At 40.0% G+C, this 27,406-nt stretch overlaps 3 protein-coding genes across 3 annotated transcripts; all 3 read right to left on the bottom strand.

Annotated features, from left to right (window-relative positions):
- Nucleotides 1-1,299: 1,299 nt before the first annotated feature.
- LOC146621540 (myosin regulatory light chain 2, atrial isoform-like) lies at nt 1,300-2,893 on the bottom strand. Its single transcript, XM_085368590.1, has 7 exons — nt 2,786-2,893; nt 2,533-2,634; nt 2,080-2,155; nt 1,800-1,904; nt 1,632-1,710; nt 1,484-1,532; nt 1,300-1,404 (listed from the first exon to the last, which is right to left on the bottom strand). The coding sequence occupies exons 1-7, from the start codon at nt 2,891-2,893 to the stop codon at nt 1,300-1,302; spliced, it is 624 nt and encodes a 207-aa protein (XP_085224716.1).
- A 3,015-nt stretch (nt 2,894-5,908) lies between these two features.
- Nucleotides 5,909-7,576, bottom strand: LOC146621539 (myosin regulatory light chain 2, atrial isoform-like). Its single transcript, XM_085368589.1, has 7 exons — nt 7,469-7,576; nt 7,225-7,326; nt 6,914-6,989; nt 6,635-6,739; nt 6,467-6,545; nt 6,110-6,158; nt 5,909-6,013 (listed from the first exon to the last, which is right to left on the bottom strand). Exons 1-7 carry the CDS (start codon nt 7,574-7,576, stop codon nt 5,909-5,911), a joined length of 624 nt encoding a protein of 207 aa, XP_085224715.1.
- Nucleotides 7,577-9,301: 1,725 nt separating this feature from the next.
- Nucleotides 9,302-13,661, bottom strand: gck (glucokinase (hexokinase 4)). Its single transcript, XM_085368588.1, has 10 exons — nt 13,566-13,661; nt 13,279-13,441; nt 13,009-13,163; nt 12,808-12,927; nt 12,180-12,275; nt 11,982-12,081; nt 11,689-11,872; nt 10,331-10,486; nt 9,759-9,992; nt 9,302-9,449 (listed from the first exon to the last, which is right to left on the bottom strand). Exons 1-10 carry the CDS (start codon nt 13,644-13,646, stop codon nt 9,302-9,304), a joined length of 1,437 nt encoding a protein of 478 aa, XP_085224714.1. The 5' UTR covers nt 13,647-13,661.
- Between the last annotated feature and the right edge of the window lie 13,745 nt (nt 13,662-27,406).

Here is a 27,406-nt window from a genome sequence, read left to right as displayed (position 1 = left end):
TTTTCTATTTTGTATTCTTAATTGATGTATTTGAGGTTTGATATATGGTTGATATGATATTTATGGTTGATTGATGTTTTATTTGATCCAATCCAATCATTTTTATATATAAATATAATAGGGCGATTGTGGTTCAAGAGTTGGGAGTTCGCCTTGTAATCGGAAGGTTGCCAGTTCGAGGACAGTCTCGGTCGTTGTGTCCTTGGGCAAGACACTTCACCTACTGCCTACTGGTGTTGGCCAGAAGGGCCGATGGCGCGATATGGCAGCCTCGCTTCTGTCAGTCTGCCCCAGGGCAGCTGTGGCTACAACTGTAGCTTGCCTCCACCAGTGTGAGAATGTGTGTGTGAATGGGTGGATGGCTGGGTGTGTAAAGCGGTTTGGGGTCCCTAGGGGGGACTAGTAAAAGCGCTATACAAATACAGGCCATTTACCATTTACCAAATATAAAGCACATTTGAAACAAAAAAGTTGAAAGGAAAGTTGTTAAATAAAATAAAAGATGCGCCATACACAGTTGCCCACACACATCAATAATTATATCTAAAGCATTACAGAAATACAGGAGACATGAATGAATAGTGGTATTGTAAAGCACTTTGAGGGGTCCCGAAAAGCGCTATATAAATGCAATCCATTATTATTATTATCATGTGATTCAGAAGAGGCTGAATCTTGGCTTATCATAATCACCCATATCTCTTGTGGCCTGGCAACTGTCTCTGAAAGGGAGACTTATTTTGATGGCATCCCAATGTGCAAGAGTCATCACATCAGCAACATGTAAAATGAGCACAAATATGTGCACAAATACATGAAGTAACATATGATTACATTCCAACACAATGTTAGCAAAGTTTCCCTCCAAGAAGACGTTATTTCATAACGTTGCCTTGAAGCAACGAAAAGAAAAACTGAGTTCCTGAACATTCAATATACAAAAAACTTCATGAAACTTGACAAAACTCCTCTATAAAGCACATACACGTATCTGTCATTTACAATTTATGCCATTTTAAAAATGATTTCTAGAGCAAAAATTCTTACCTTCTTCTCACACCATGCGGTCCTGTGACCATGTGTCAGAAAAGGATTCCCCATCTTAAAATCATGCTTGATTATTCCTCCCACATCTCATTGGGCTTAGATTTCAGTTAAGTTCACATGTACTGGGCATAGGGCTTATTGCTTTCACTAACTCAAGGACAACACTGCACTGCAGACAGGTCAAATTATTAACAGCCAAGGTAAAATGGGTTTAGTTGGACTTCATGATATGCCTTCACACAACTGTGCCGTTCATGATTCTTCCTTCTCATCTCCATGTGTGATGATGTAGCAGAGAGACTTGTAGTCAATGTTTCCAGTTGGATCTATGGGAGCGAGAGCGAAGGCCTGATCCACCTGTAGGTTTATAAAGAGTTTGTCTGTTAAAAAATATCTTTAAAATTATATGAGAATCTGTCAAAAACAAAACACAAACCTCCTCTGCTGTGAATTTATCAGCCTGATTCATCAGTAGTCGTCTAAATCTAAAAAATAATCAAAAACAAAAATTAAAGGAGAGCAATATAAAATATTATACCATTACAGCCCATTTGCAACAATGTGAAAGCTAATTGCTGTCTTACTCATCCTTATTAACAAAGCCTGTTCCATTGGGGTCAAAAAGTTTGAAGGCTGCTAGTATGGTGTCTTCAGGATCAGTACCTGGAGGAAGATCAAATATCATCATCCATCACCTGAAAGCACCTCACAGGAATTTCAAAGATCTCTTTGAACATCTGTAAATCTCTCACCACTAAGTTTCTCCCCAAAAAGTGTCAGAAATACAGTAAAGTTGATGGGACCCTTCCCTTCATTCAACATTTCATCCAACTCCTCCTCTTTGACATTTAGCTTCCCTGGTACACAAAAACACACAGAGACATGCCAATATACATTTACTAAATGCAGTAACAGTAGCAGGTCAACATCATTACAGCTTTCACTTATTGTAGTTTATTTGCTATCAGTTTATACCTATTTTCCCACCTTTGAAATATGGAAAAGATCAAATGTTGGAAGTAAAGAAATTACCCAGTTGTGCATAAGTTTCCTTCAGGTCCTGTTTTTTGATAACACCGTCTCTGTCTTGGTCAATGCAACCAAACGCCTGTAGGATGAAGAACACATCTGTGGCACATAACTATTTTTGAATCATAGAAAGAGTTTTATAACTGAAAAATGATGTTTTACTTTTAATAAATAACACATTTAGAGGCCAACTGTCAATACGTTTAGAAATACTTTGAACACATTTCTTTCAGACAGAGGATAAAAAAAGTGAAAACCTGATGCTTTTTCTTGGATGTTGGGAACTTTGCGTTTCTTTTGAAGTTGGTTAAAATAACTAACATTTCATTTTAACTAACAGGTCATTTTAAAATTTCTATTTAGTCTTGCAGTAGGCTTTAAACAACAATGAAAAATAAGTTAAATATGAATTTGAATTCATTTTTAAGGAATTGGTGTCATAAGCCGGTACTTTACCTCCTTGAACTCCTGTATCTGAGACTGCTCAAACATGGAAAAGACATTTGAGGAGGATTTCTGTCCTCCCCTCTGCCTCTTGTTGGAAGCTTTCTTGCTTGCCTGAGATGAAGAAAAAAGTATATATTATATATAATCCTACAGAGGGCACTGAACGGATCAAAACAACTGATTTCGCAGTACGTAAATAATGTTTTTAAATACACAGCATCTTCAAGATTCCTAAATCACCATAAAGACTAAAAACAGTGACTGGCTTACCATGTCTGAATGTAGGATTACTCCAATCCAGGTGATGATGGAGGGTTTTATGTATAGCCTGTGTTATCTTATCTCCTACCCTCCTATAATAGACTGCCATGGATAGCTGAGGCCCTTACATGGTTAAAGCTGTGTCAGTGTGTGGCTGAATGGACGTGATAAGTGTTGAAGCACACAGGATTCCTCTGGGCTGGAAAAACAGATAAGAACAGAGACGACAGGAAAGGAGACCAGCAAAGTGACTTTGGACATTTGACAGTCATTTAAATAAATTCTTATAATTCACCAACTAAATCAGGCAATGAAGCTTAAAGTTTTTACAGAGAAATATTAGAATAATATTGGATTATAATGCAATGCAAAGGTTTTCTCAAAAACTAAATATTTTTTCTTAATGCCTTAACTTTCTGTTTTTATTTAACTAGTAAAATAATGATAATAATAATAATAATAATAATAATAATAATAATAATAATAATAATAATAATAATAATAATAATAACATATACAGCTATTAACAAATGAAACCGCTAAAATACATTTTTTTTAAGCCTAGTATGTTTTCTACTTAAAATAAGTATAAATCTAGAGTTATTTAACCCAGCTCTATTCCTTAACTAAAGTGAAAACCTTCTTGGTAGAAAATATGGTTTTAAAATACCTGGCAGGTACAGAAGCTATCCATTTCAATTTCTTCTGTCTCTTTACATAATTCTCAGACACTTCATGTTGTCGGGTTTTGTGATGATCATGCATCACAAAGCCTCTGGTTTCCTACACTTCCTGAATGTTTCCACTCTGCAGTAAAACCACTTACAGCTGATTGTGGAATATCTAGCAGAGAAGAAAATTTCACACACTGACTTGCTGGGACTGTAGTATCCATTTACCGTTCGACCAATTCTTTTACAAATGTTTGTAAAAGCCGAGAGTTGCTTGATTTCATACACCTGTGGTAATGTGACTGAACACACCTGAAATCAAAACCACATCCAGTTTTGCCTTGCATTATTGGTCAAAAGTGGATTCATTACAATGATACTGTTTTGTTCTCTATTGTGTGGACACTCTGGAAACCCTACACATATTCCATATGTATGAGGACTGATGACATGGATACTCTAAGACACATCACCTGTGGTGGCCACGCCCTACTTGCCATTGTAGCTATATAAACACTATGCATGCGTGGCTTCTTCAAATCCCTGATTTCCACATAGTCTAGCATACGTGTGTCACCTTACCTTGCCAGAAGAGAGCTGGTCCCCATACCCCTCTCAGGGATTGCTTTTGTCTCTCCTACACAGGCCGGTGCAAAACTTGGCACTATATAAATAAAATGGAACTGAAATTTTATTTTCCAACGCAAAATTTGACCTTGTTGGAAGTTATGTCAGACTTGCCAGAGAGTAAAGACAGGGGGAAAGTGTGGTGTGGACAATTTCTGTCTGACTTCCAGAGCTAGGGGACTGGGAAAACCCTGCACTGTGGGAGAGCTTAGTTGCTGTTCATTTCCACCTGTTATAGAAAAGAAACAGCGTAACATCCAAAGCTTCTTAGGCAAACCTGTGTGACATTAAGAGTATAAGGTGTGACTTGTGCCCCAAGTGCATGTCCCTCAGTCATAATCGGCACATTTCACTGATGGATTAGGGCTAATCCAGGGGAGCACAGCTGTTTAAAGTTGTGGAATAAAGGTGCCTATGGAGGAGGGCCATGATAATTGTGTTCACTTAGAGAGCATAGAACCAGACCATGCAAGCTAGCGCGAGAGAAATCTATATGGTAACTTCCAACGTAGCCAGAAACCCTTTTTACAACTATATGCTGTAACCAACATGTCTCGTTTCCATGTTTAGCTCAGGAGGTAGAGGTCATCAAGTGATTGGGAAGGTTGGGGGTTTCATCTCCGGCTGTTCCAGTCTGCATGATAAATATCCTTGGACAAGATACTGACCCCAAGTTGCTCTCCGATGCAGTATGAATGTGTGTGAATGTGTCTCAATGTTAGATAGAAAGCACTTATGTGAGAAGCATTAAAAAATCTCCTTGTGTAAATTGGAGAATGAGGCAATTTGTATAAAGCACTTTGAGTGCGCAGGTAGAAAAGCACGATATGAGAACCAGTCCATTTACCAGTGTTCACTTGTCTGGTGTTAGTTTTCATGTCTGTCTCTTTTCTGTTTCACTTTCAAAGTTAACTTTGCTTGCTGTTTGTCCTTACCCGATTCCCTGATTGTTTTCACCTGTTGTTGATCATTCATATATCAATAATTTTCTGTTTAATCCCTGATCAGCCCTCCGTGTGTGCTCAATCCTCCCTGTGTCCTGTGCCAAGATATCACACATTTCCCTCTCTTGCAGCCCAGCTTGTTCCTTTTTTTTTTTGCTTTTTTGGATTCTTGTCTAAAGAATTTATTTATTTTATGGGAAGTTATTTTAATATTTAAAGGCTTGCTTTTGGTTTACCATTGTGCCTGCAGTATCCTGCATTTGTGACAAACTTAGGTTTTAAACTTGGGAATTACTTTGTCCCTCTTTGGGGGGGAAACTCCCACTGGGTTTAAATCTGGGACTTTCCACCATTTGACCTTAGAACTGAAGAAGCTTCTTGGATGAGAGGTGAAACGTCTTCAAGCAACTCAAAGAAGTCCAGACGCTTTTCTTTCCAAGCTCCTTAGACTACGATGACCTGGATGACTGAGAAGCTTCACAGACATCTTGGGAATTACTTTATGTTCTTTTATAGAAAAAAATCTCTTAAAATATTTTGTGGAATGAAAATAAGTACCATCTGTACTGACCGTTTCCATATGCAGGAGATGTATTTCTTTTGGAATTACAGCATTTTTGGTCTTACTCAATATATAGTTTTCCCTAACAACATGAGCATTTGTAAGCAATAGGAGAGTATTGAGGAGGCCAAAACTTTATTGGTCGTTATTAGTAACTTACAAATGAGAAAATTCTCAATTTCCAATTGTTTTACAAAGGTATGAGGTGGAGAGAGTGTAATACTTTCAGATATAATTTTAATAGCAGTCATTTGCATTTTTATATTAGGTAAGCTGGGTTTAGTTGGACTTTACGACATGCCTTCACACAACTGTGCCGTTCATGATTCTTCCTTCTCATCTCCATGTGTGATGATGTAGCAGAGAGACTTGTAGTCAATGTTTCCAGTTGGATCTATGGGAGCGAGAGCGAAGGCCTGATCCACCTGTAGGTTTATAAAGAGAAAGTTTGTCCACTGAAAATATCTTAAAAATTATATGAGAATCTGTCAAAAACAAAACACAAAGTTGAAAACACAAACCTCCTCTGCTGTGAATTTATCAGCCTGATTCATCAGTAGTCGTCTAAATCTAAATAAAAATAAATAAATGTTAAAGGAGAGGAAAAATAAGATACTTTAATGCAGTGGTCTCCAACTCCAGTCCTTGAGAGGTACTATCCTACAGCTTTTAGGTGCATCCTTGCTCCAACACACATGAATCAAATAAATGGCTTGTTACCAGGGCTTTGCCACACCTGATAGCATACTAAAGAGGTAATTCAACATGCATCTAAAAGCTGCAGGAGAGTAGCTCTCGAGGACTGCAGTTGAAGACCCCTGCTATAATGCTATGGGTCACACGGAACAACGTGAAAGCTAATTGATAAGAGTTCTTACTCATCCTTATTAACAAAGCCTGTCCCATTAGGATCAAAAGGTTTGAAGGCTGCTAGTATGGTGTCTTCAGGATCAGTACCTGGAGGAAGATCAAATATAATTCTCCATCACCTGAAAGCACCTCACAGGAATTTCAAAGATCTCTTTGAACATCTGTAAATCTCTCACCATTGAGTTTCTCCCCAAAAAGTGTCAGAAATACAGTAAAGTTGATGGGACCCTTCCCTTCATTCAACATTTCATCCAACTCCTCCTCTTTGACATTTAGCTTCCCTGGTACACAAAAACACACAGAGACATGCCAATATACATTTACTAAATGCAGTAACAGTAGCAGGTCAACATCATTACAGCTTTCACTTATTGTAGTTTATTTGCTATCAGTTTATACCTATTTTCCACCTTTGAAATATGTAAAAGATCAAATGTTGGAAGTAAAGAAATTACCCAGTTGTGCATAAGTTTCCTTCAGGTCCTGTTTTTTGATAACACCGTCTCTGTCTTGGTCAATGCAACCAAACGCCTGTAGGATGAAGAACAAAGAATATTTCAAATGAAGTGTGACACAGAACCATTTCTCAATTTTGAAAGCGTTTTATAATTAAAAATGTTTGTTAACTTTTATCGAATAACAAGTTTAGAGACTTACTGTCAATACTTTTAGGAAATACTCAAAAATAAGTTTGCAGTAATACATCTTTTCCAAGATCATTTCCCCAGGAATTTAAAGGAAGTGGTGTCATTAGCTGGTACTTTACCTCCTTGAACTCCTGTATCTGAGACTGCTCAAACATGGAAAAGACATTTGAGGAGGATTTCTGTCCTCCCCTCTGTCTCTTGTTGGAAGCTTTCTTGCTTGCCTGAGACAAAGAAACAGTTACTCTTATACATAATCCTATAGAGGGCACAGTACGTAAAGAATGTTTTTAAATACACAGCATCTACAATTTTGCGAAAGACTTCTAAAATCACCATAAAGACTAAAAACAGTGACTCCCTTACCATGTCTGAATGAATGAAGGTGGGCTCCCAGCCAGGCGATGATGCTAGGTGGGTTTTATGTATAGCCTGTGTTATCTTATCTCCTACCCTCCTATAATAGACTGCCATGGATAGCTGAGGCCCTTACATGGTTAAAGCTGTTTCAGTGTGTGGCTGAATGGACGTGATAAGTGTGAAGCACACAGGATTCCCCTGGGCTGGAAAAAACAGATAAGAACAGAGACGACAGGAAAGGAGACCAGCAAAGTGACTTTGGACATTTGACAGTCATTTAAATAAATTCTTATAATTCACGGATTAAATCAAGCTCTGAAGCTTAATTTATGATGGAGGTTTTTACAGAGAATAATATTGGATTATACTGCAATGCAAAGGTTTTCTCAGAAGTTTTCTGTTTTATTTTCTTTTTCTTTTGGTAATGATGTTTAAATAAAAATAACTATTATTAATATTAATAATAATAATAATAATAATAATAATAATAATAATAATAATAATAATGTAATTGTTAAAAAAAACAATATATTTTCAAGTTAAAATACTTACAGGTACATTAGGTATCTGTCTCTTCTTTCTCTTTGTGTAATTAACACTGATGTATTTAATAATACATATGAATATACGGACAAATGTTTTGGGCAATACACATGCCAAGAAGCTTCTGGTGCACAGTTTTCCTGCTGATGTAAATGCCATAGGAGGTTTGCATATCTAGGAAGGAATATCCAGGAGTGAAGAAATTTTACAAAGTAATCTATTGCAACTGTAGTATCCTATTACAGTACCGTGCTCAAACTCAGCGTGCTCTTTAAAACAACCCATTCTTTCACATATGTTTTTAAAGGCAGACTCTGTGGCTAGGTGCTTGATTTTATACATCTGTGTCAATGGAACTGAAAAAATGTTAATTGTGGCCCGATATCTTCCACGATATGGATATCTTTTCTTCATATAGTGTATTCATTATATTCCTTAGAACATTTGAGCAGACCTGTCAATCTGTTACAATACATGCTACATTTACAGGAAGGATATTATATTGATGTTTGGTAGTTCTTATTTCATTAATATGACATCAGGACAACTACCTTCAGTTTTGATACATTACACTGATGTTGTTTAGTCCTTGAAGGCTGGAATGTCAGAGAAGAAGAAAAAAAATTTTTTTTTTTGCTGTGCTATCAAAAATAATTGATATTTGGTGTTGAAAATAAAAACAGATTCAGTTGAAGTATTATAGTTTATTAAGTACTTTTATTTACAGTTAGGTTTATTCATATCCAAAGCACATTTAAAGAACAACACTATACTAGGTAACACAGTAACAAAATTTGTAAACATAACATTTAAATATACAATACCAAAGATATATTTAATTGCTCACAAACAGGAATTACACAACAAACTAATAAACTTGATTTAGTTATAATTTACAGCTGTATTTACAAAACTGGCATTATAATACACTGTCATCAATACTACATAAGTCCTTCATGAAATACTCCCATCCACACAACCAGACGGAGGTGACACACAAGAAGTATGAATCTTAAACAGCTCTCACACTAACGTCTGTCTTATGTGCAACAATCAACGTTCAGAAAGTTCAGAAATTATGGATTTGCTAAAGCCTGGTGTGATACTACCAAGTGCAGCCTCTAATAAGAGGTTGATCCATTCTTGTCTTTACACCCTACAACAATAACCAATCAGTTTTCTTACAAACAGCCTGTAGTAAGGGCACATCAGTGGATTTCATAAATATCCTCCCATCAGAGTTCAAGCTTTCCTCATCACTGCGCATTCAGGAGACTGATCAGTGCATAATTGCCCTTAATCCGCGAACAGATTTGTAGCCATTTTACAGGCCACTGCTGAGATAAGAGCAGCTCCACGACCGCTCCCCTCCTCTGACTGGATGAAGGTGATATCAGAGTGAGGTGTTAGGTCCCTGACGACTTTGTGGAACCTGTCACGGAAACTGAGACATACAAACAATTGGTCAGAACAATCTTCTCATCCTAATTTCTCTCACTTCCTCTTGTGTCTTTAGAACAGCTATCTAATAATTTTTAAGTTTAAGACACAAAATCCCTATACATAAATGTGTTTTGAATCTTCTACTTTCTGCTTCTCCTGTTCACATTCGACTATTTCTTTCTTCTTTTTTTGGAGAATTGACTTTTTCTTTAGAGCAGGTACATCTAATCTCATACGATTAAATTTGCTTATATATTTAAAAGGTTTAATTAAAGTATACACTATTCAAAAGTCTAAGAGCATTCCTTACCATGGGTGCAACTTGTAGACAGATCCATCGATGCCCACTGTGATCTTCATGGCTTCCTCGCTGCGTCTCTCCCGCATCAGGTTGATGACACCAGCGAGCCCTGCGGCGCACATGTGAGAAGAGCGGGTGGAAACACTCTCGCAGACCAGACGCACAATGTCACAGTCAAGCTCTGAGGGCAGAACTCCCAGCGAGGACAGGATGTTGTAGATTTGTTTTCTATCCCCAGTGTCACTGTAAAAAAAAGAGAGAGAGAAACATTTACAAATTCAGCTTCTAGAGGCACAATGCAGAAAATGTAGTGTGTTGAAAATATATTTTCTTTCATTTCTGGTTCCACTAAATATATAAAATTTAATAAACGCCACATGTTTTCATCACATAGACTATTTAATTTTGTCCTAATGAAATATTCCATTGATAAACTCAAGTCATGATCTGTTACTTTCTTCCATCTGTTCATATACAGATGTAATGCTTTCAGGCATAACAAATAGGATCTTTTGTCATATTTTTAATTGGCAGCATTCCTTTAAAAAAAATGTTTACTCAGCCCAGGTTAGGATACTCACCTCTCCACCTGTGAGACATAGCGTGTCTCAAAGCTTCCACGTGTCTTCAGCAGCTCTGAGGCTTCACCATTAAACAGCAGGTCTTCATTTACTAGCTTCATCATAACAAGCCTCACCAGTTCACCCATGTACTTCCCACTGATAAGCTTCTCATATCTGCAGGAGATAAGGGGGGGAAAGAAGAGAGAGAGAGAGGCAATTTTAATGACAGGAAAATATTTTATGGGAGATGTGAGGGAAAACGAGGGCTAAACAGGAATGATGTGTGTCATAAAACACATGAGCAAACAACTGTGACTGGTTGGGGAAAGAATGACAATGGGTTGGGAAGGCGACGCCGAAGCTAAAGAGGCTGAATGAGGTTGAGCTCTCTGCAAAATCTCTGCATAAAAGGTAAACAGCCTGTTGGGTCTGTGTTTCCACAAACCCCGCTAATTCTAGAGACTTATTCATCATGAAGAAAACAAGACAGTCGATCGATCCATTACTTGCACAAGGGAGGCCTCGTCTGTGTCCAGCACGACAAAGAACCCCAAAATGGTGGCCTCCTCTCGCTGCCTTTTATTGACAAACTTCAAACAATAGTTTACAAAGCACCTCCCCTTGCAACCCCCCTTTGGTTACAAAGACAAGGCACTGTATGTAAATGTATACACTGAGTGTGTGTGTGTGTGTGTGTGTGTGTGTGTGTGTGTGTGTGTGTGTGTGTGTGTGTGTGTGTGTGTGTGTGTTATGTGAGAATGTGAGAATGTGTGTGTGAGACCTCCTGCTGACCAAAGGGTCATAAACCCAGGAAGCTTACATCAAAAGAAACAGATCTTTCAGATAGGATGTATCTACAATAAAACCTCCCCCAGCACAGAGTGGCTGGAGAGGTGGTCAGAATCAAAGGAATGGCTTTGATCCTACTGCTTAAACTAAGACTGTACAAATTTAAGAAACACAATGGCAACATTCAACAATTAGACTTAACACAGCCATTAGGCTAACAGTTACTGGCAAGCAGCAGCAGAGATAGATGATTAACCCGACGTCCGCTTCATTGAACTCATCACTGACGTATGAGGGCTCTGGCCATTTACTACCATCCTGAGGAAAAATAGTGGGTAACTAAGCAACTGCACAGAAAGCTCAGGTGAGGGTCAGGTGAGTACTACCAGACAATGATAATGAGTTCAGAAAAAACATGTAACATGTTGTAAATGACTTAATTTACACTCCACGCCCACCACTTTAAGCCCTTCAAACAGGTGGCAGCCCTGACTGCACGTGTATTCAGTAGACGTTTGAAAATGAAAGAGCTGTGTGACATGTATGCTATATGTTTGAACTAAATATAATGTTCTGCGTTTACTCACAGCTGCTGTCCGGGGTTAATTGAGGCTTCGTCCACCACTCTGTCGTACTCCAGTCTAAAGTCCTCTAGCTCCCCGTTGTCTCCGAAAGCCCCCCATTCTGTGTTCACACACATCCGGCCCTCCTCCCCTTCAACCAGCTCCACAGTCCTCATTTCCTCCATGTAACATGCATTGCAACCAGTACCTGGTAAGAAAACAGACCCACAAACATTATATGGATGCTCATTTCTGCAAGAGTCTAGATATGAGTCAGACTTCAGGCTGGTTGCACGTGTGCATTTACAACTTCTTACCAACAATCATCCCGACTTCACAGCTGCGATCTTCATAATAGCAGGAAATCATCGTGGCAACTGTGTCATTCACCATGGCAACCACATCCATCTCAAAGTCCTGTGTGACGATACAAAATTTTAATTCACAGAATTAAATTCAACCACTATATCTACAGCTGTACTTTTAAGAAGAAAGAATCCTATACGTCCACCCACCCCTCGTCTCTTGATGGCGTCTCTGAGTAAACCCACAACATTGTTCCCTTCTGCACCGGAGGCCTTGAAGCCTTTGGTCCAGTTAAGCAGGATTCCCTGTTATGGTAAAAAAAAAAAAAAAAAGAGAAGAAGTAAACTTTAAATGCATGACCTTTATTATACAGTGGTTTATTTATTATACCATCACCTACCTTAAATTAACATTACTAATCTTCATCTTTCCTTTGTCCAGAATAATCACTATCCCTTTGTGTTTTAGTCTCCACACCACTCAACCTGAGCTGTCCCTCTAGCATACTCATTTCTAATCGCGTCTTTACATCTTAAACTCTGCCACCTCCTGTCTATCGTGGTTTTTTTGGTTATTTACTTGCATTGCTGAACAGACTGTTATACTGTTTGTTGGCTCCCATTTGGGTATAAAAAGTGAAATCATCTCTGCTCTTCATTAATTTTTAGTTCTAAAGACATTTTGAAACATTTGTAAAATGTTTGTATAAAATGTTTGTTTTCTTGTTTTTATGACAGGTGGTCTAATAAATAAAGAACTGTAGATGAAAAGCTTCTACAAGTCCAGCAAATAAAGGAATTGTTAGAGGTAGAAGGGTATGAGAGTAAATTCACCCACCTTGTCAATGTCCTCATGTCGTACTGGAAAGGAGAACGTGAAACCCAGAGGAAGCTTCTTGTGCTTGATGTGGTGTTTGTCCAAGAAATATGACATACACTCTGCTATGTAGTCGAATAGCTGCAGAGATATAAAAAAGTTATTTCACAAGAGTAAAAAAAGAAATGCTTGCTTCTATAGATAAATCGGAGTATTACTAACCATTTCAGCAGTCCCAGTCATGGCATCTTCAGGAATGGAGTACATTTGGTTCTTTGTTTCAACCTTGAAGCTCCTCTCTTCGTCTTCACCCACTTTCACAAGCATCACACGGAAGTTTGTGCCTCCCAGGTCCAGAGCCAAGAAATCACCAACCTCTATTGGGAGAAAACACCATACATTAGTCTTTCAGTGCTACATTAAACTTAAGTTCACATAAGAAAGACTTCATCTAAACACTGGCAATCCTCTCTTTCAGAAGTCATGACCCACCTGATCCTTCAGGGGTGGAGCAGACATAAGTTGGAAGCATTTTAACGCTAGCCTCTTCATGTGTCTCCAAACGCAATCCTCTCTCCATTTCACGCTGCATCCTCTTCATGATCTCTTTCAGGTCTTCTTTATTCAGCCTGAACTCGGACAGGATCTGGTCCACCTGCATTCAGAGGAGAGATGAAGTAGGTGAGAACCATTTGACACCATATTATAAACACCGGACAGAAACTTTAACAGGAACAAAAGAATCACAGCACCGGAAATTTGCTGACTACAAATCTTACCGCGATGACTTTATCAACCACAGAGTCGTAGCTACTAGGCAACTTCACCATCTGGTCGAGTTGAACGCTGACACAAGGCATCTTCACAGGCTTAACAAAAAATTCGCTTGCGTGTGTTTTTAGGAGTTTGGTGAGTGTGAGACCACCCAGTGTGTGTGTGCAGAGTGAGTGAAGTGTGAGTACCACTGAACAATCCTCCGCTGCTTTTATTCTCAGGTGAAGGGGGCTGGACACACCAAATCCTATCGCCCTCCCCTTCCCAACCTCACCCCATCTGGCCAAAGAAGTGCAAACATACACAAAAGCCCACATGCACACAAAGAGGTATAACCTCTGGGCAAAGTTCTAAAATGTTTTGACCTTGTTCCTCAAGATATATTTCATGACGTGTTCATTTTATTGCAAGAAGACAAATTTTAACTTGTTTTTTTTATTGGCATAAGATTTTTAGTGTCATATTTTCTATTGTGTTATATTTTTTATTTAGTTAGAAGGTTTTGGGTTTTGTTTTGTTTTGTTTTTGCTCTAAATTCAGTTTAGTTTAGTGGTTTGGCTTGTTTTAGTGTTTACTTGTTGATTTTGTTGTATTGCTATTGGTGATATTTTGCAAACTTTTATATTTAAAAGCAAGATGATGCAATACAACAACGCCAGCAGGCAATCACATAGACATCTGCATTTATTTAAATGGCTTCGTAAGCAGTAGTAATTGCTATAATAGTACAAAATCTTTTGTTAATTTTTATTTCTAAGTCTAGTTTTAATTTTACTTTTGACTGCTGTGTTTTAGTTTAGCTAAAGTTTAGTTAGAGTTTATTATAATGACTACGCTGATAGAAATAGTCAGATATGACATTTTGCCTTTACTCTATTTCTACAGAGGCTCTATCTTGGCTCAGTATACATTCATATTTTATTAATCGGTTATTTAAATACATAATCACAATTAAAAAAATTTATTTAATAAACATTAGGGCTACCACATAATTTTAATCTAATTCTGATTCTGTGATTCTGATTTTGAGCACTGAATATGTTTTAATGTTGTTCGCCTTTACTGCCGTGGTTTTCAGACTTCACAAAAAAGCCTGAAAACTCTCAAAAAATGCATTTTTGTTAAATTAGATCATAATAACATCACAATAAACGTGATCTCCCAGTAATATTATGTGATTTGTTAAGTTGAGGAACTCACTATCCATTAATGTTAAGTTTTAAGTTTTCAAGGTTATCTGTTACTTTTATATACGGAATTACTTTTAGCCTCAATCTACTTTAGAATGCTTTTTTTTTTAACATGACATGTCAACTAACCCTGTGGCCCAAACTTATAATTGATTTTTCTTTTAGAAGAACACCATGCAAAGCTATGGGGTTGCTCAATGTTAGACCTGAAAGATACTCTTATGTTTGCGAAACTGCAAACATGCCGAAATTAGAAATAAAAAGGGTTGAATGACCTCCAAAACTTAAAATAGCACGCCAGAGGTGAAGGTCTCCTCTGCTTATCAGCTCCAACAGTTTACCTGTCCAGAGGTAAGAGCTTTTTTTAGCTCTGACCTTTTTCTCTAATAGTTTGCTGGACCTGAGTTCAGGGTTTTTTTAGTAATGGCCTTGATTTTTGAAGGATCAGCATCAGTACTGTGAGATAAGTAAACCCAAAGAATGCGAATGACTTACTTTCAAGTTTGAATAGTCATTAACTGTGCATGTTATATGTATTTGTTGCTTTGGTATAACTATACAATGCTTAAAAATGAATAAAATAAAAATAATAAAATAAAATTACAACTTGTTTCTATCAGGTGGGATATCTGATATGTTTTTAAACTTTGGTCTCTTACATCTGACACATTTCTTGAAAATCTTTTGAAGTTCTCAGCACTGAATGTGCATATACCAAAACAGTTCATACATGTGGTAGTTTGCCATAGTAAACCTGCAAAATGCTGCAACTTAATTCAAGTGAAGTATTGCTATCAAAATGACATGTTCCTTTGGCATGAGATCAACCAGAATGGTCAAAAAGATGTTTTGTCAGTGCTCTGATTTAAGTCTTGTCTTGTTACGTCTTCCCTGATGCCAAATATAACCTCTAACAGACTTCTTTATCAAAGAATAACTTCTTCTTTTTTTAAATCAAAGTGGATGGTCTTCTGATGCTGAAAGCAAAATGACATTTGCATTCATCTGTATGTAACATGAGGGAAAACATGTCTTGATGTATGCTCGATCATCCAGGTAAGGAAATCCCAGAAAGTTGATTCTGTTCATCTGGACGTAACGTTTTCAGTGGGAGAGACGTTTCGTCACTCATCCAAGTGACTTCTTCAGTCTCAGCTGAATGCAGGTTTCCCAGCAATATAAACAGTACATTTGCATAATGAAACTAGCACCACTGATAAACAATGGTTGGAAAAAGCTGCAGTCAGTTGAGACTGAAATAGTCACTTGGATATGTGATTAAATGTTTCTCCCACTGAAAACACTACGTCCAGAAAAACAAAACTTTGTGGGATGAAGGAAAACTAATTTATTTTACTGCAGTGGTCACACACTACACTAAATGCAGTTACAACAAAAGCTAAAAATGTTACACAAATATTGCTATTAATACCTAAAAATCGTAACTATGTTTACAGTAACAAATCTGTGCTGGAACTCACTGGATTCCAGCTGGCTTGGCCGCAGATTCTCACCAACCTCTCCTTCACAAGAAGTTGCTGCACTGTAATACTTTTAACTGTGAAGAAAAATTTAGTGCGTCTTCTTTCTGCTGCCTTCAAGTGTCATTCAACTGAGCCAAAGCCACTGAGGAAGTGTAACCCAGATCATTGGTTGAGTATGGGATTTCTGATTATTTGTGGTCACTGAACGCACCACTGTGCCGTGCGCATAGCCACTCTCTAGTCCAGCTACAGAGTTTTTCCTTCCGTTCATCCGATGAGGCGCATGCTGCTCTCGTGCCCTCTACGAGCTGGAAATTCGGGAAAAAGTCTTGTAGCGGTTACAAACGTGAAGCGGAGCTGAGTCCGACAGCATTCGCCATTACACGAACTCCTCTGACTGGTTTGTTTGCCCTTTTGGTGCCCTGGATCCTACTGGATGAACTGCCTTGTGGAAGTCCTCATCTGATGACTCTGCCGAACCGTCCTGGCAAATAGATGGTCGTTGCTGCTTGCTGGATGCTATTATTGGATGCTACACCGTTCCAACAGAGCGGTAGGAACAATTCAAAGGGCCCCAACGATGCGCTTTATTTTTCCCTGAGCTCAGGTGATTTTTTTTTTTGGCCAAAGGACCTTAAAGGATACATATTTGATTTTATTTATTTATTTATTTTATTTTTCTTATGACACTGAGTGGAAAGACACTACAAAAAAAAGGGGGTTTATTATTTAAAATTGTGTCAAATAAATGTGTGCTGGAAGCCTTATTGTTCCTGTGGTGGAGCAGCTACTACCAATCTCCTTTACGAAACTAGCTTCTGACAGGATACAGGTATTTGGGATACATTTGATTTCTTGTAACCTATTTTTAGAGAAACTGTGATTCTGGGTTAAACATCGGGGTGAAATTGATGACACTGACACCTAGTGAACTGCCCAAGGTCAACAGTCCTGATTTCCACGCATTAAAGGTTTGGCGTAAGTACAGATTGCGTTACAAGTGGCGAGCCAGCCAGGAGATTGGTGAAAAGTAGCACCTTGACTTTCCAGCTCACAACACCTACCTCTTTTCCTTGACCCTATTGTGTTGGACATGGATCTTTGCAGACGTTTTGATGTAGATGGCCAGTGCTCACTTTTTGTGACTGGCGTTGAAGGGATTTACACAGATGATGACATTGCTAGTGTTTTTTCAGTAAATGGTAAAGTTTCTCGGATAGTTCGAATTCCAGATGAATCAAACCAGCCAGAGGGTAGAGTCCTGATAGAATATTTGTCCGATCAAGCCATTTCCAAGATCAACCCCCAGATCTTAGGTGACTTGCCGAGCCCCAAGGATTCTGCTATCGGTTGGTCTGTCAAAACCATTCGAGATGTTGCTCAGGAAGAGGTAGGCAAGGAGTTAGCTCGTAGATATTTAGAAGAACTGAAGGCTGTTGGAGATAGTGGTAAAGCAGGTTTCTTGAGTGTTATTCAGAGTGAGGTCAAAGAAGTTCGACATAACTCTGAGATTCCTGACACACAGCCACACACAGCTCAGGATGGGGACACATCCCTCCATGACACTGTAGTTAGTGATCATGATGAACCTAATCACTACATACAGACCCACAATGCACCTGATAGTGCTGTGGTGAACCCTGTTAATATCGACCACAGTCTCCTTAACCCACCTCAGATTCAAAAAGTTGTTGTTGAGCACGTTATCAGAAATGACTCAACAGCCCCGTGGTCTACACAAACCAGACTGCGCACCTTTTCTGGCCGTGCTCCTAGGCCCAATGGTGAGGTAGACTATGAAACATGGCGCACACAAGTGGACCTTCTTGTCAGTGATTGCTCTCTTAGTGATGTGCAAAAGGTTAGGAAAATACTTGAAAGTTTGCTAAGTCCAGCAGCCGATGTTGTTAAGTTGCTTGGTGTGAGTTCACCACCCAGGGCTTATGTTAGGCAGCTCGATTCCGCTTTCAGTGTTGTAGAGGATGGAGAAGAGTTATTTGCAACCTTTCTCAGCTCCAACCAGAATAGCGGAGAAAAGCCCTCAGCATATTTGAACAGACTCCATAGCCTCCTTACTCGAGCTATTTCTAGAGGGGGAGTCTCTGTCGAAACTTTGAGCGAACACCTACTCAGACAGTTTATTAGAGGCTGCTGGGACCAGAGTCTCATTATAGCTCTCCAACTAGAAAACAAAAAGAACAGTCCACCAACATTCCCAGATCTACTCCTTATGTTGAGGACCGAGGAAGGTCGTAGATCTGCAAAGCTAGACAGGATGAAAAAACATCTGGGTGCTACAAAAGCAGCTGTACATGCCCACTCCATTTTTGATGTACCCTCCTATGATGATGAGCCCGTTCCAACACAGACTGCAAAGCAGAGCGAAGCATCTAAGCTTGAGAGGAGAATGGATGAGCTTTCAAAGCAGGTAGAGAAACTGAGTCAAAGGTCCAAGAATTCTCCTTTTGACAGTGAGCTTAGTGCAGCGTTAAAACAGAGACAAGAAGAAACTGTTAAACTTGAAAGCAAAATAGATGAGTTGTCTAAACAACTCAGAGAGCTCACTCAGAACCAAAAATGTCCTAAAGAGAATAATAGTGGCAAAGACTTCCTTACGGCAAGAAATAGCAGCGCCAGGAGACCAGTTAAGGTTCCCTCTATGCCAAAAGCATGGTTCTGCTTTAGATGTGGTGAAGATAACCACATTGCCGCTCGATGCCCAAATGAACCCAACCAGGCACTAGTCCGCCAGAAGAATGCTGAGTTAAAGGAAAAGCAAGGAAGGTTCCAAGCCCAACAGGTTACTGAGCCTTTTGCTTTAAACTTGTAGCGGCTCCTGCTGTGGGACGTCCAGGAGCTGAGACCAGCATTAGTCCCGCCTCAAGTGACCAAAGAATTGATGTTCAGAGCAAAATAAAGACCCAGACAACGGTTCAAGATTTCAGTTCCCAATCCCGCTTGCCACCCGGTCTGATAGGTCCTCGTTGTTCAGCTTCTGTTTTGGTTGAGGGTGTGCAATGCAACTCTATCATGGATAGTGGTTCACAAGTCACTACAATCTCCGAATCATTTCACAAGGATAAGCTGGCACATCTCCCCATTCAGCCCATTCAAGCATTGCTTGAGATTGAGGGTGCAGGTGGACAGCACGTTCCCTACCTTGGTTATGTTGAGACCCACATCACTTTTCCTCACAACATTACAGGCAAAGAGGAAGAGTTGGTTGTTTTGGCTCTTGTTGTGCCTGAGTGCCATTTTAACAGCAGAATACCAGTTTTGATTGGTACCAATGCACTGTTAAGACTCCATGATAAGTTATCTGAACGTGACGGTCCAGATTTCCTTCACAGACTGTGTTCCAGAGATGTAGCACTGGTTCTCCAGCACTTGGCTAAACAAATGGATGATTGCCACATACACCCAGTGAGGTTGCACGGGAAAGTACCAGTCACCATCCCTGCCAACCACAAGTGCTGTTTAATGGGCGATGTTAGGCTGAGAAAGAACACTCCTAACGTAAGTTTCGTCCTTGAACCAAATGAACACGACAAGTTACCTGGTGGTTTATTTCTTGAAACTGCTTTGATAGACATCCCTTACAAAGCTAAGAGTAAGGTTCCAGTCGTCTTGCAGAACTTGAGTGGGCATAGTATTGTATTGCAACCAGGAAGTACAGTTGCCCAGGTATGTGTAGCCCAGCACATTTCACCCCTGGTGCCTGTTTCAAATGCTTCTTCTCATGACAAGTTTGATGGAGAGAAGCTTAAGTTTAATCTTGATGAGTCACCCATCTCTGAAGAATGGAAAGAGCGCATCACCACCAAGCTCAAGTCTATTTCAGAAGTGTTTGCGGTTGATGATCTGTCTTATGGTCACACCACTGTGGTAAAACACCACATTCGGCTGAACGATGACACGCCGTTTAAGGAACGGTCGAGGCCCATCCACCCAAGTGACAGAGAAGCTGTCAAGCAACACCTCAAAGAACTGCTTAATGCAGGGGTTATTAGGGAGTCAGAGAGCCCCTACGCATCTCCAATAGTAGTTGTGCGTAAAAAGGATGGTTCAATCAGGTTGTGCGTTGATTACCGCAAGTTGAACGCACGGACCATTAGGGATGCTTATGCCCTCCCAAACATTGAGGAGACCTTCACGGCCCTTAGTGGTGCCAAGTGGTTCTCGGTCATGGACCTCAAATCAGGCTATTATCAGGTTGAGATGGCCGAGGAAGATAAAGCTAAAACTGCTTTTGTCTGTCCTCTTGGGTTTTACGAGTTTAATCGCCTGCCTCAGGGCGTTACAAATGCCCCAAGTACGTTTCAACGACTGATGGAGAAGTGTGTTGGGGGTTTGAACTTGAGTGAGGTACTTGTGTTTTTGGATGATCTGATTGTGTTTTCAGACACCCTGGAGGAACATGAGGTGAGACTCATGAGGGTGCTGAACCGGTTGAGGGACTTTGGGTTGAAGCTGTCCCCAGAAAAATGTCATTTCTTTAGGCCCTCGGTGAAGTACCTTGGCCATGTGGTTGATGCCCAAGGAGTTCACACAGATCCTGATAAGATCTCAGCTTTGAAAACTTGGCCTCGTCCTACAAACAAGAGAGAGTTAAAATGTTTCCTAGGCTTTGCCGGTTATTACCGGAGATTCATTGATGGATACTCAAAGATCGCAAAGCCTTTAAATAGTCTCACGGCTGGTTACTACTCACCCAAAAAGAGGGGTAAAGTGTATCTTGGAGAACATTTCAGACAACCATCAAACATTAACTTACCTTTTGGAGAGGAGTGGACACCTGAATGTGAAAATGCGTTTAAGACTTTGATTGAGAGATTGACATCGGCACCTGTCCTTGCTTTTGCCAACCCACAGCTACCATATGTCCTGCACACTGATGCCAGTCGTGAAGGCTTGGGTGCAACGCTCTACCAAGAGCAGGACGGGAAGCTGAGAGCTGTGGCTTATGCAAGCAGGGGACTTTCCAAAAGTGAGAGAAACTATCCCACTCACAAACTTGAATTTCTAGCTTTGAAGTGGGCAGTTTGTGAGAAGTTTAACAGCTACCTTTATGGCGCTAACTTCACCATTGTGACGGATAACAATCCTCTCACGTATGTACTGACATCTGCAAAGTTAGATGCTGCTGGTCATCGCTGGTTAGCTGCGCTGTCTACTTATCAGTTCACCGTTAAGTACAGGGCCGGTCATGCCAATCGCGATGCAGATGGGCTGTCCCGACGACCACAAGCGCCTCCTTTTGAAGATGAGGATTTCATCAAAGAAAGGGAGAGAGTTGATGACATGAAAAACCGTCTTCTAGAGGTGAGCAACGAGATGAGTCACGAGGTGGTATCTGCCTTATGTCAACGCCATCTTGTGGTGTCAAAGATCGAGCACTGTTCAAATCTAGAACAACCCTTGGCTGTAGAGTCTCTTGCTGTTGATCCCTCAACAGTTGCGGATGTATTTGGAGAAGACACATTACCATCTATGACAAGCTCTGACTGGTATAAAGCTCAGAGGGATGACCCGGTTGTCTCACGTGTCATTACCTTCGTTGAAAGAGCTCAAAAGCCCAGCTTCAGAGAAAAAAACCTTGAAGCTCCTGATGTTAGGCTCCTTCTCAAGGAGTGGAGAAGACTCGAAATGAGAGATGGAGTATTGTACAGGAAATGGACAAATAGAGACAACACTGTATGGCAGTTAGTCCTACCTGAACAGTTCAGAGGGAAAGCGTTGCGTGGAGTGCATGATGAAGTTGGTCATCTTGGTTTTGAACGAGCACTGCATCTTGCCCGTTCCAGATTCTATTGGCCAATGATGACAAAGTCTGTAGAAGAGAAGTGCAGACAGTGTCCACGCTGTGTCAGGAGGAAAGCAGTGCCTCAGAAGGCAGCGCCTCTTGAAAATATTATAGCAACTTACCCGCTTGAACTCGTCTGTATGGACTATTTGTCAGTTGAGCCAGACAACAGAGACACCCGGAACATATTAGTTATCACTGACCATTTTACAAAGTTTGCTGTGGCAGTGCCAACTAAAGATCAGAAGTCCAGGACCATTGCAAAAGCTCTGTGGGAGAACTTCATAGTTCATTATGGGTTTCCCAGTCGTCTACTCAGTGATCAGGGTAGAGACTTTGAATCTCACACAATCAAAGAGCTATGTGCGTTGATAGGAGCAGACAAAATCCGCACTACACCTTATCATCCTCGCGGAAACCCGGTGGAAAGGTTTAACCGGACGCTTCTTGATATGTTGGGTACGTTGGAAGAGGAAGACAAATCTCACTGGAGGGACTTTGTTAAACCCTTAGTTCATGCGTATAACTGCACGAGGAACGACACAACTGGTTTCTCTCCTTATGAACTGATGTTTGGCAGACAACCCCGACTACCCATTGATTTAGTCTTAGGTATCCAACCTGAAAATGCCAACCATAAGTCTCATTCAGAGTATGTGAACAACCTTCGTCAACGTCTGGAGGAGAGCTACACCCTAGCTGCAAAAAACTCCCAGAAGATCGGAGAAAGGAATAAAGTTAGGTTTGACAAGAGGATTAGAGTGGCCGAGCTCTGTGCAGGTGACAGGGTTTTGGTTAGAAACATGAGTGTCAGAGGTAAACACAAAATCTCAGACAGGTGGGAACAGAAAGTACATGTTGTGGTTAAACGAATCAATGATGGCCCTGTCTATGTTGTGGAACCCGAGTTGGGAGACGGACCAAAACGCACCTTACACAGGGATCTCCTTCTACCGTGTGGGTTCTTACCTGTGGAAGAAATAGCAGGGAGCAGATCTCATGGGTCCTCTAAAGGGAAGAAACTGAGAAACAAAGCCGAAAGAGAAGTACAATCTTCTGATGACCCTGATGGTCAGGAAGATGAGGTATACAGTGATGAGGACGAAGTGTGTCCAGCTTTTGCGGTTCCAGAAATAATAACCAGAGGTCCTTTTATCCAGACTGAAAGGCAGGTTATCACACCTCAGCTGTCCACTGGGGATGTGCATTCTAGTTTGCCCCGTGCAGAGCCACAAGACGAGTCACACGCACGAGAAACACCCAGTCATGTTTCTGAACCTGAGCCTTTGTTACACTCAGAAAGCAATGAGGTGACCACATCTCCCATTCCATCTGATGAAGGTCCAGGTTGGGTTGTTATTGACATTCCTGAACAAACAGAATCTGTTGAAATGAATCAAGGAAGCAGCAACACTGCTGAGCGGAGTTTAGAGCCAGAGACAGTAGAGTTGCGGCGTTCTGGGAGAGAGAGACGCCAACCTCGTAAACTAACTTATGATGAGTTAGGTGAGCCTTTAATTTTGGCTCTCAGTTCCTTTTTGTCAGAGTTTCGCAATTGTATTCTCTCAGAGCACTTTCCTTCACACACCTGTTAAGTCAAGTGTGCATGCAGAGACTCATGCGCTTTAGAGGGGGAGAGTGTAACCCAGATCATTGGTTGAGTATGGGATTTCTGATTATTTGTGGTCACTGAACGCACCACTGTGCCTTGCGCATAGCCACTCTCTAGTCCAGCTACAGAGTTTTTCCTTCCGTTCATCCGATGAGGCGCATGCTGCTCTCGTGCCCTCTACGAGCTGGAAATTCGGGAAAAAGTCTTGTAGCGGTTACAAACGTGAAGCGGAGCTGAGTCCGACAGCATTCGCCATTACACGAACTCCTCTGGCTGGTTTGTTTGCCCTTTTGGTGCCCTGGATCCTACTGGATGAACTGCCTTGTGGAAGTCCTCATCTGATGACTCTGCCGAACCGTCCTGGCAAATAGATGGTCGTTGCTGCTTGCTGGATGCTATTATTGGATGCTACACCGTTCCAACAGAGCGGTAGGAACAATTCAAAGGGCCCCAACGATGCGCTTTATTTTTCCCTGAGCTCAGGTGATTTTTTTTTTTTGGCCAAAGGACCTTAAAGGATACATATTTGATTTTATTTATTTATTTATTTTATTTTTCTTATGACACTGAGTGGAAAGACACTACAAAAAAAAGGGGGTTTATTATTTAAAATTGTGTCAAATAAATGTGTTTATGCTAAGTAAGTGTGGTGTCCATTGTGTGCTGGAAGCCTTATTGTTCCTGTGGTGGAGCAGCTACTACCAATCTCCTTTACGAAACTAGCTTCTGACAGGATACAGGTATTTGGGATACATTTGATTTCTTGTAACCTATTTTTAGAGAAACTGTGATTCTGGGTTAAACATCGGGGTGAAATTGATGACACTGACACCTAGTGAACTGCCCAAGGTCAACAGTCCTGATTTCCACGCATTAAAGGTTTGGCGTAAGTACAGATTGCGTTACAGAAGCACTAATGTGTTTGTGATTTGTCTGATTTTTACTTGATTTTCACCAGCTGGTATGTGTTTGACTGATTCTAATAATAAAACAATATGATATTTTAAAGGGGGGGGGTTATAATGCTGGGCGATGAAATTGTTAGAAGCATGTTGTAACACGCACGCAGTTTGTTTAGTTTGTGTCCATTTACAGGGAGAAATTGAATGTGTGCCAAGTGCTTGTCAATAGATGATTATCCAGTTAATTTAACATGTGGCCTGTTTGCACAGAAGCCTGCCTGAATGGATCTCCAGCTGTCTCTCGCAAAGTAAACTTCAGAGACTGAAGCAACTGTGTTGTTCGATTACACGAAAAGAAACACAAAGATCTGTAGCGTTATAGTGTATTACTACAAACTGTACATCAAGGACAATTCATTTGTTTAACCATGTTCATCAAAAAATTAGTGCAAGGAAATGGAAATATTTTAGCTCCGTCTTATCCTGTTTTCTGTATCCAACTGTAGCCATGATACAACAGATACTTAGAAGATAGTCATGCATTTATTTACCTTTTGCCATTAATAGTCCATTTATAGTATAATATCATATCATTGATATCAATATCATTGAATTGAGAACTATACTGTAGCTATACCCTTCTTCTAAAAGTCAGTGCATCATGTAATATGGCAAACACAATTTGTGACTTTTCCTGTGTACCTCTTTAGTTTACTGTCATGATTATGCATATATTAATCTATCTGGAATGCATCTGTTCAGAAATTTATTTGATCACATTAAAATTTTGCAGATAGCTAGATTTAAAAACAAACAAAGAACTACTTCTTTACCTTTTCCATCGTATTACAATGATGATTAAATCCCAAGTGTCCTGCTGACCATTAGTGTTGGAGGTGGAGGTTCCCTCCCTTTAGGAGTTTTGATGATTCCCAAGTTGTTGCTCCTATGGTGTTTTGCCTCGGCATAGGTGCATGAAAGGCCCAACCATTATTATGTCCCCAGCATTTGGTCTACATAATGCTCAGCAGCAGCTTGAAACCACATTTACATATCTGCAGTTTTTCTACTTTCAAAGTTTTAAACAGAAAAATAAAATCTGCAGGCGTCCTAAATATCTTAAATAACTTTTGGAAATTTCTTCATTCTCGCAGATACTTTTGGCAGAAAGTATAAAAACAAAAAGAATTTGTCTTAACTCTTACACACAGTAAACTCAAACCTTCATTGATAAATAGCCTAAATTACATCCTAAAGAATATGTATGGGAAAAAATGTAGTATTAATTTTTGCTATCTACGTATGTATCTACTTATTACACACATAAATGCTACATATTTTAAATATTCAAACATTTGTTTCTAGGCAAAAACCTATGGACGTCTTCATTCTTGTTAGCGCTTCCAGTTAATATCCACGCAATGAGTATGCCATCCAAGAGTCAGTTAAACAAGAACAACAAGACAATAAATTATCCAACCAAACCTTTGTTGCATTGATAAATCCTTACATCTTTAAGCAAAAATGGAGAAAAATATGAAAGCAACCTCCAGTTTGTAGGCAAACTTCTCACTGACAGTATCTCAACTCAAACAAAATTAGTTCAAGGAAAAGAAACCTCATTTCTCCCTTCAGTGCAGCTGACGATCATCAGATTCACCTAAATACTTACTGGTTTCCATGCCAATAGGATTTCAATGTGTCACCAAGGAAATGAATAACAGGCTCACATCTGACATGGAAAACACTTACTTACACTGAGTTAAATGCCCAGGAGGAAATTGCTAAATGGAGCAAGATTACCAGAAAAAACATGAATTGAGGTTGCCATAAAACAGCTGAATGTTAAAATAGTTTTGGGGCTTTTAGGGTTGTTGGTTTTTTTGTTGTTGTTGTTGTTGTTGTTTTTTACAGATTAAGGACATAATAATAATAATAATAATAATAATAATAATTCTACAATTAGCAGTGTTGGGACTAACGCGTTATTAAGTAACACGTTACAGTAACTACGTTATTATTGTGGTAACGAGCACGGTAACTAGTTATTATGCCAAAATCAGGAACGCGTTAGTCGTTACTGGGATTTAGATAGGGTCGTTACTCGTTACTTCGTGTGGTGGCTATCGCGGAGCTTCCACAGATTCAGTAACATTAGCAAGTGGTGGAGGCAGCAGGTGGATGAAGGAAAAGTGACGCAGAAGGAAAAGAGACCCGAGGCGGCCGCCGGTCCAAGTGTGAACTGAACTTCAGGTAAGAAGTTATGACCTGCAGTCTCTCTGGGTCAGATATGAACCAAGTTTAGGTGGAGTTTATTTTCGTTATTCTGACTTTTTCCGTACTGCGTGCTAGCTAGCATGACGGAGTTTCTATACAGCTGGGTGGGTGCTATGAAGTTAATGATGTTGAACTTTATTTTGTTCATAAGTTATTAGAGTTGCCAACCGTCCCGCCTGGTATTCAGAGAAAATATTACGCGTTTCTTATTGAGGTGAAAAGGAACAGTTTGTCCCGTAATTCAGCTACAATGAAAAAGACACAAAGCTGGAGTTATTCTGTGTCTTTACTGCACAGCTGCCTCTTCTTCTCTCATCCTCTCCCCCCTCCCTCTCCCGTTTCTGCTTCAATCATGAAAACTGATCAATGATCAGCTGATCGGCTCTCTTGTTTGTTTGAACAGGTGATGGAGAAACAGGTTTACCTTTTAGGTGACATGAATGAGTTGAAGGGAAGTTATGAACTGTTTCTGGGAGACAAATAACCCCAGGATCCTTTTTTAGGTAGCTGACAGCTGGTAACTGTGCAGGGGCGGATCTAGCAAAGTGTTGCCAGGGGGGCATGTAGGGCATTAACGG

This window comes from Diplotaxodon limnothrissa, linkage group LG12 (genome assembly GCF_057381915.1).
Source record: "Diplotaxodon limnothrissa isolate DT_005_m linkage group LG12, D_limnothrissa_male_GT1.1, whole genome shotgun sequence".
Taxonomy (NCBI): Eukaryota; Metazoa; Chordata; class Actinopteri; order Cichliformes; family Cichlidae; genus Diplotaxodon; species Diplotaxodon limnothrissa.
This window is presented reverse-complemented; position numbering and strand designations above follow the sequence as displayed.

Excerpts from the sequence above, each read along its gene's own strand:
- LOC146621540 (XM_085368590.1), bottom strand. The coding sequence starts at position 2,893 with ATGGCAGTCTATTATAGGAGGGTAGGAGATAAGATAACACAGGCTATA. Across the intron at positions 2,635-2,785 it reads CATTCAGACATGGTAAGCCA|GCAAGCAAGAAAGCTTCCAA; the intron begins GTCACTGTTTTT and ends TCTTCATCTCAG. Across the intron at positions 1,711-1,799 it reads TTTTGGGGAGAAACTTAGTG|GTACTGATCCTGAAGACACC; the intron begins GTGAGAGATTTA and ends ATCTTCCTCCAG.
- LOC146621539 (XM_085368589.1), bottom strand. The coding sequence starts at position 7,576 with ATGGCAGTCTATTATAGGAGGGTAGGAGATAAGATAACACAGGCTATA. Across the intron at positions 6,159-6,466 it reads GGCTTTGTTAATAAGGATGA|ATTTAGACGACTACTGATGA; the intron begins GTAAGAACTCTT and ends ATTTTTATTTAG. Across the intron at positions 6,014-6,109 it reads ATAAATTCACAGCAGAGGAG|GTGGATCAGGCCTTCGCTCT; the intron begins GTTTGTGTTTTC and ends ATAAACCTACAG.
- gck (XM_085368588.1), bottom strand. The coding sequence starts at position 13,646 with ATGCCTTGTGTCAGCGTTCAACTCGACCAGATGGTGAAGTTGCCTAGT. Across the intron at positions 12,928-13,008 it reads TGACTGGGACTGCTGAAATG|CTATTCGACTACATAGCAGA; the intron begins GTTAGTAATACT and ends ATATCTCTGCAG. Across the intron at positions 9,993-10,330 it reads TATGTCTCACAGGTGGAGAG|TGACACTGGGGATAGAAAAC; the intron begins GTGAGTATCCTA and ends TTTTTTTTACAG.